Source organism: Telopea speciosissima, chromosome 7, assembly GCF_018873765.1.
Source record: "Telopea speciosissima isolate NSW1024214 ecotype Mountain lineage chromosome 7, Tspe_v1, whole genome shotgun sequence".
In the NCBI taxonomy this organism is placed as follows: Eukaryota; Viridiplantae; Streptophyta; class Magnoliopsida; order Proteales; family Proteaceae; genus Telopea; species Telopea speciosissima.
The window spans coordinates 3,802,441-3,811,460 of record NC_057922.1 but is presented as its reverse complement, the minus strand read 5'-3'; the positions used below and the strand labels follow the sequence as shown (position 1 = coordinate 3,811,460).

Here is a 9,020-nt window from a genome sequence, read left to right as displayed (position 1 = left end):
CTGCAAGGGAGAGGCCATTGATTTGATTTCTACTCTTTAATCTTTGGGTGGAATGGAAAGGGTAGGGAGTGAGAGGATTGGTTTGGGTTGGCAGTTGCTTGCAGACATGTGGGATGAGAGCCATATGAGATATATAGTCAGATAGGATATAGGTACTGTTTGTAGTGATATGATTGGATAATGGAATATTGCAACAGGGCTCGTGTGCTTTAGCTTTTCTTTATTTTATTTGGTTGGCAAGCGAGGGAAAAGGGAATGGCCAGGAAGAACTGAAGAAGCTCTCTCGTGATACCCCCTCCGACCAAACTCCAAAGGTAAGGAAAGCAGAGAAGTGTGAAAGAAAACATTAATTAAATCAACCAAAGGGAAAGAGACTATGAAAGCAAAAGCAAAGGAAAGCTGTCAATCTCTCCCTATCTTTTAAATACAAAAAGAATCACCAACTCCAAAGAGCTCAAAAACCATACAAGCTAGCCAGAGCAAGCAGAAAGTGAAATCTGAAAGAGAGAAAGGGAGAAGAACAAGAAGAAGAAGAGACATGAGAAGAAGAGAAGGCAAAGGGGCTCCTCCCACTGACCTCTTGGTATGTTTTCCTTCTAGAGCCCATCTAAGCCTTATGCCCAAGGCAATATGCAGCCCAGCTCGTCCTTCTGAGCCTACCAAGCGCCACCACTACCACAACCACCATAACTCTCTCTCAAGATCGAGCAACAACAGAGGAGGCCAAGCTAGCCCTCTCTTATGGTCCAAAACCAAGCCTATGGGATCAGAGATCGCTGAACCCACTTCCCCCAAAGTCACCTGTGCCGGACAGATCAAAGTCGGGAAGAAGGCCAGTTCCTGCAAGAACTGGCAATCAGTCATGGAAGATATCGAGAGGCTCCACAACCATAGAAAGCACAAGAAGAGACCCAATTGGGTAGAAAGTCTGGGATTCAAGAAGGATATAATGCAGTTCTTGACTTGTTTAAGAACCCTTCGATTCGATCTACGGTGCTTCGGCTCTTTCCATGGATCTGATATCACTTCCGATGATGAGGAAGTTGAAGAAGAATACGAAGAAGAGCAAGAAAATCAGGTAGGCATCGAGGATATTGATGGTAGTGGTACTTCAAGAACCGTTTTTTCTAAGTGGTTCATGGTATTACAGGAAAATCAGAGTAATGGGTTCAGTAAAGAAGAGCAATTTGGGGAAAGTAGAGATGATAGAGACGGGACTCATCATGAAGGTTCAGAGGTCGCTCCTTCTGCTCCTCCTTCGAATGCTCTGTTGCTCATGCGTTGCAGGTCTGCCCCTGCAAAACGTTGGTTAGTAGAGAAAGAGAAAGAAGAAGAAGAAGCAACAAAGAACACAAAGCTGCCTTCAGAAGAAGAGAAAAATAAAGATAGCTTGGTGTTGATGAGCTATGCCCCTGATTTCTTCAAGGTCTCTACTGATATTGCAAAGGAGACTTGGGTTGTTGGTGGAATGAGAGATCCGTTATCGAGAAGTAGAAGCTGGAAGAGATGATGATCTTGGTGAATTGTTACTTAATTTTCGTAATTTAATTTCTTGAATATTGTTCTTGTTTACTTCTTTGTTTTCATAAACCACACCCCCCTCTCTTCTGGGGATGCTTGTGTATCTTTGGAGAAGCCAAACTGCTATAGTTTTCAGCATATTTTTGTTGTTTTCTTTGGTTTTACTGGGAACTGTGTCAAATCTGTACAGACTTTCCTTCTTGTGGAAAAGAGTTTGCTGGCATTGGCATGTAATATATACAGGTTAAAGACATATTTCTGATTCACAAGAAGATTTTCAATTTCTGTCTTCTTACATTTAATGGCTTATCAACCACTCCTTAGTCCTCTCCATCTCCCTTTTTATATTTTCCCTGCTGTCTCCATGGCATGGCTATTAGGCAAACTTAATTCATGGAGTTATCTAATTAATGTTAGAGATTTCTAACAAGGACACAAAGCTGATCTATGGACCACAAGGACACAGATAACTATATACTCTTACTGACTTATTCTATAATCACTGTTGTTGAGGGTTTCTAACAACTATCACTAGTTGAATCACAAGTTGGAAACTTGTAATAAATTATAAAAGAACCATACCATGTTCCTGTGTTTGAACTTGGATATGAAATTCTAAGCACCAGCAAGAGAGAGATAGATAGTGATGCTTAAACGAGGCATTAGGAATGCATGGCCCATGGGAAAGCCATCTTCCTTTTGGTCCACAGCACATGATGACATGAGTTCGATCGATGAGTTTCCATGTATGAATTCTCATCTTTTATCTTTAATTCTCTTGTTTTATGGTCCCTAGTAATTAAAAACATATATATTTTATTAACTAAACCTCTACTTTCTAGTGATAAGCCAACTTGTAGAATGTGAAGGTGAGGACATTTACTTGGTAACTGATCTCTTCAATTAGATCTAGAACATATATAGCTAATGGAATAATATGATTTCATAAAATTTTAGGCACACAAGAACACAAAGAAATAATCAAATAAACTTAAGAAAATCAAGTAAATTAAGCCCTTCTACAGTCCAGCCTCCCTGTTCTCTTCCTCTCAAAACCTCATAACACCCCCAACCTTCCTATATGATTTTTTTTTTTTTTGGGTAATAAACCTTCCTATATGATCATTATTTGAAAAAAGCATTACTTTTTCATATCATAAGCCCGATTTGCCAATTTCTTTTTTAATTTTTGGAGTTCGATTTGCAATTTAATGCGTCTTTTGGTGCGTATTTTTAGCTTTAATTGATTAAATTGTGGTTTTAGAAAGATAATAATAAATTATTATTTTTGAAAAACATATATCATCAAATCAGACCACGCTTTTTTTTTTTATTTTTTTTATTTACGATCAAAGCCCACCGTTTTGAAATGGGCTTTAGTCCCCTTAGTGGTTTTGTAGATGGACTGAACTGGAGAGGCTCAGGTTTTGTTTCTGGTGAACTTGGTTTGAACATCAAGTCCATTCCTTTTTAAAACAATGGGCTTGATCCACTTCATCCCATTCCTAAATAATGCCCTTCCATTAAAAATATTTTATTTGGCTGGTCTTGTTAGGTTGAACCGTTGAACCCGCTTTGGGATAGAGTTTCCATAAATCTCTCACATATGTTTTTTTTTTTTTTTTGAGTGCAAGAACCGCTAAACCCCAAAATATCTCAGATATGTTTAAGGACAAAGTTTTCCTCCACCCGTTGAGGACAGTTCACCCACCATCCTAGGGTTTACAAACCCCTCTTAGAGTTTTAATATAATCCAAAATACCCTTTGATACTCATTCCTGCCCTCTCCTATCCCTTGGTGAATGGGATTCACTGTGGGTGGAGGGAAACTCGATCCTATGTTTAAACACATGAAAAAACATAAGAAGTGGAAGTTTCTCTACACTAGCAAAGTAAAAGGTATCTCTATTCCTACACCTAAATTTTATCATGTGGCAATTTCTATCATATCTTAGGTAATAGTGCGAATTAAACACAGATCAGTTTTAATGCATAGGCTCTATCATATACACACTCCCATGTATGTCTATGTATCCTCTCTCTACATTGATAAATTTTCATGGATAGTCTTGAGTTTTTTCAAAACTTTTATTTTACCATTGAAAAACTCTGATTAAGTTGAAACTTGACATGTGGGCAGAAGACCTTTGGATCTATCTATCAACAAAATTCTATGCCACTTGGGGTGTTGTTGTAGAGACTAGAGAATCCCCTCCCTCCAACGGTTGTAGTTTATGGTATTGGCACCGATATCAGTCATCGACAATTGTACAGATTGATACTGGATCAAAAAAATATTTTTCAACCCAAAAAAAAAAAAAGGATATTTGCTGTATATCGGCCGATCTGTATCAATAACGGTAGGTATCGATACAAATCAGCCAACAAAGTCAAACTAATATTGATATTTAAAACCGTAATCCCCAAAAGAAAATGTTTCATAATTTGAAAGCGAGTGGTTGTTGATCATTGGACCCAAAATCCAGATAGAATGATTTCAATTGATATATTTCAACTAGATTTTCTGCAAAAGATTTGAAACTAACACTTTAACTAACATTAGATTAAAGATTTGAAACTAAAACTTCAACAGTCTAAGATGTGTTAGGCTAATTGCATTGTGGTAAAAAACAAGTATTGTTTAGGTAATAATTTTGTGATGAGAATTTCCTTTGGACTTTTGAAACTAACACTTCAACAGTCTAAGATGTGTGAGGCTAATTGCATTGTGGTTATAAATACTGCTTAGGTAATCATGTTGTGATGAGAATTGGAATCACTTTCAAAATGTCCTTTAGACTTGAGAGGAGGCCGGCCATGATGACAAAGTACTTATAATAAAACATTCTTTCATTATGGTTTTAAATTTGTAAATTTTATCTATTACTTATTTTAGGTATGTGGTCTCAATTATAAATGAAGAATCTAATAAAAAAGATGGTGTTTCACAAGGAATAAAAATAGGATGGATGGAGTGGAGAGGTGTATCCGGAGTGTTATTTGATTGACGTATTCTTTTAAAATTTAAAGGAAATTTTTATAGGGCAATATGATCAATTATAATGTATAATGCGGAATGTTGGGCAGTTAAAAAACATCATATAGATAAACTTAGTATAGCAGATCAGATTTTAATTGATTTGAGAGTAATTCTGATACATGATAAGGTACGAGAAAGTCGTTTGAGCTGGCATGATCATGTTCAACGGAGGCTTTTGAATGCTCCAATACGGGAGAGTGATCTAATTTAGATTGAAAGAACTAAAAAAATCAAGGGCATAAGTAAAATGACCTAAGGAGAAGTGAGAAAACACATGCATAGCTTAGGCCTTGTACATGTATGTCCTCGAATAGAGTTGATTGAAAAACAAGGATCCATATAGCCCACCCCTTTAGTTAAGAGAAGACTAAGGTCATATCCATCCCAACATGGCCCTTTAATTGCAAACAAATTTTATGCCTAAGGATGGGCTGTTCGGCCTTCTTAACTTTCAGACCTTGATCGGGCCATTGTCCAAATTCTTTAAATTTTATAACACAATAAATACTGCTCATGTGTAGTGGCATCTACACGCGCCGCCAATTGGGGCAGACGATCGTTCGTCAAGTCAAGGAAGAAGTAAGGGAAGGATTGGGAGATTGAGGGGAGTCATAAAGTCCTTTTCTTTATTGCGTTTGGATGGGACTGTAAAGAACAATATTGGACTTTTGTAGAATATAGGGGATTTAGTTGAATTTTTATCCTCTCCTGTTACAGCACGGTACTGTAACGTATCGTGCGATAGCTGCAGAGGCCATGTGCATCATGTGGGGCCTACTATACCACATGGCCTTTGCAGCGCCACACGATGCATTACAGCACCATGCTGTAACAGGAGAGAATAACGATTCGGATTTAGATGACCCTCAATGATTCTCTTCACCATGTGTGAAGAGAAACTTTTTTCCTAAAATAATATATTTCCTTTCTAACGCTATAATTGAAGTACTATAACAGTGAATGTCTATCATTAGTTCTAGCCCCTATTTTCTGAATGTCCAAAATAACCTTTGTATGTAATCCGATCGGAAGGTCAAATCCCATGGACTAAGAGGTTCTCTCTTCCACCATAGATGAAAGAGAAACTCAGTCCATCTTCCAAAGTGCTTTATTGATTAGTATAGCATCTCCCGGTTCCATGTTGAAGGTTTTTCTTGGCCAGGTATTGAGGCGGTCAATACTAAAAAACACATCGGTAGAGAACTGACTATCCCAGGAGTAGCCCAAAATTTGAACAGACTATAACTGAACCCCAAGCCCATCTGATGTTTTTAGTTAGTGGTTGTTCTTTGGTTCTAAAAGCCCATTGGTCTAGTCCATCCCACAAGTCAAGCCTTTTGGTCGTCATGGAAATCTTAATTGCAGCTCCTAGCTCTCACACTTTAATTTGGGCTTCTGCTATCAAACTTGGTTTCTCTGTTAGGTTTGAGACTTGACAATGAGCTAAATGTTGGGCTAGTCTAGAATGAGCCCATCTCAAGTAGGGGCTTTGGGTTTTCTAACATTTGAAGAGTCAGAGCAATTATAAAGACACCTATTGAGACAAGTTTGGCTGCATAGACCCTATACTTGCTACGTGGTAGCTTGGCTGCATAGGCCCTATAGGATTTTTTTGTGCCCTTTCTTCTTCTCCGCTACATTTGGCCCATCTACCTATGAGTATTTTCAACTGTGACTTTCCAATCAAACCATGGTGAAATGTTAAATTATAAACCAAATGGGCCCAATAAAAGAACAAGTCCATATCAGTGAGCTTCCACGGGGATTCACTGGCATAAAATTACGGCTCCGTTTTGTTGCAATATAAATGTAATGCAATATATTTTATAAGAAAATCAATTTTGGTGTTTGGCTTCAAGGGAAATGCAAATAATTTTTTTGAGAAGTAAAATGTATTTTAGAGAAAATACAAATATTTCCCTTCGCTTTCTTTTGGTTCCCTTTCTTTTCCCACTCTCTCTTCCCAAACCAAATGGGGAAGAGAGAAAGTGTTTGGGCACCCATGGAGTCAAGCTTAATTGGCTGCATGGGCCCTATACTTGCCACCTGATAGCCTAATTATTAGTATCCTAAATCATAATTTGAAAACCAGGTTTTGACTCAGGTGAATCATCCGAGTCAAGTCAAAGAAACATGAAACTTGGTTTGGAGTCATACAAGTTTAAAAAATTATCTAACCATGTTCAAGTTAGTCAGAGTCTTTTTTGACTAGGTGTCTTTGCCCGAGTCATGTGCAACTTATCAAGTTCGGGTTATTATTATTAGGAGAAAATTTCCCTGCATGGGACAACTGGGCCACGCCCAAACACATTGGGGGGCGGAAACGATTGTCCCACCCCAATGAATGGTAGAATTTCCATCCCCCAATGTGCCAACGTGCACGCATGGCCCCTACGCTCCCATGCAGAGGACGGTTCCCCTTATTACTAATATTATTGGGTCATATACTATTCATAGACTATAAGTTTGGTCTAAAATTAAACAAAATCTTAGAATATTTTTTTGTCGTCTTCAATATTAACCCCTTTTTTCATACTTGCTGTGAAATAACCATAGCCTCCGTCCCTCTAGATCTTTATTCCCTGTAATTCCTTGCCCGGTCCGGTTCCCCTAGTGCCCCTAACAAGTGGGGTGCAGTGATCATTCAACCCTTGCCCGAACACTTTGCCTGGGTGGGGTCCACCCCCTCTTATTAGAGGCACTAGGGAATTGGACCGGATAGAGAATTGCAGGAGATAATTTTCTCCATCCCTCCTCACTTGGAGAAGAAGAACAAAAAAAATATTTAAAAAATAAGAATAAAACATGAGATCGAATTTGACTCGCTCGACTCATCAGGTTTTAAAGAAAGGGAGAATCGAATCGAAAAACCTAATTTTCTAAACTGATCCACATGTTTCCATTCATATCACATTCTTCTCCGCTTCATTTGGCCCATCTACCTATGAGTGAACCATGATGAAATGTTAAATTTTAAACCAAATGGGCCCAAGAAAAGAACATGCATATATTAGTGATTCACTCGCATAAAATTATATGAAAAAGATCCCCACTACACCAGTGTGGGATTCCTTCTCAGGCCCTCTTACATTCTGACCAATGGACCCTTTTCTGATAAACACATACTCTCTCTCTCTTCCCTCTCTCTCTCTTCCCTAAATGGGCCGGCTATATACAAAACCCTCTCCTACGTGCCTGTTGGTGTGACATCCCAAGCTGGCATGGGAAACCTCAGTCCTAAAATTAATTAACTAATATCATTGTACTAATCATGATTGGATTAAATAGATAATCCCGAGGAAGTAAGGGAAGTAATTAAGCAAATGAAAGATGAGAGGAGGATGGAAGTTGTATGATAGTATAGTCTGATGGGATAAGATAATTAATCTTATTTACTTAATAGGATAGATTAGCACGTAGCATTATTATACTAAATGAATTTTATTCCCTAAAATGGCTCTTAGACCAGCCATAATGTGCTGTAACGCACTCTGATGCATATCATTAGACATTTTTTTTACTTTAAACGTGATTTACCTAGTGATTAGCAATAAAATCAAAAGAAAGAGAGAGAGAGGGGTATGAAAGAAGAAAGAAATTGGATTTATGACTTTGGAAGAATAATAACCTAGAATGATAATATTTTTTCAACTCCATATAAAAAGCGGTAATTATTGGTGTCCCAAGTGGTTTTTTTTGGAAAATTTTCACGTACCATCCTTGAGGTATCACGAAAGTATAATCACACCCCCCCCTGTTTTAAAAAATTCTACATACCTCCCCCCCCCCCCCCGAGGTCACAAAAAGTTAACACATGCCCCCATTCCGTTGATTTATGACTAACAACGTTAAAAACAGGGGGTGAACTAACAAAATTGCCCTTGCAAGAAAAAGAAACTGCAAGTCATCTTCCCCAAATCGATTGGGGAAGAAGATGAGTTGCATGTATCCTTGAGTCTTGGATGTGCTAGTAGAGTTCTGTCCTTGCAACTCATCTTTCACATTAGAACCTACCTCTCTAATTCAGAAACACAAGTGTCGTTTCCACCATCTTCACCCACTCTTAGACAACATCGAATTGAAGAACCTGTCAATGTCATGTAAGAAAATTAACGATAAACTATGTCCTCTCAATCCAATAGTCACAATGGATAAATCATCTGTTCACGTGGCAAAATAAATATCTTAGGAGGTTTGAAAAAAGTGACAGACCTTGTGTGTAATATATCATCATGCAAAAAGACCTCCAATAAAGAGAAAAAAGAACTACAAGTTTTTCTCAACTTCTATTATGTTCACAGTTCACACTTACATGCATGAATACATTTCTTAAAGAAGAAAAGAAAGGAAAAAAAAAAAAAAAAAAAAGTAGCACGAATTACAAAACCACCCTTCCTCCAATTTTGTTCACAAACTCAATCAATGATCACGTGTTATGCCTTCTTTCTTTGTCCATATC

At 37.9% G+C, this 9,020-nt stretch overlaps 1 protein-coding gene across 1 annotated transcript; it reads left to right on the top strand.

The window, feature by feature from the left end:
• Positions 1-350: 350 nt before the first annotated feature.
• Positions 351-1,806, top strand: LOC122666624. Its single transcript, XM_043862655.1, has one exon. The coding sequence runs from the start codon at positions 539-541 to the stop codon at positions 1,508-1,510; it is 972 nt and encodes a 323-aa protein (XP_043718590.1). The 5' UTR covers positions 351-538; the 3' UTR covers positions 1,511-1,806.
• Positions 1,807-9,020: the final 7,214 nt, after the last annotated feature.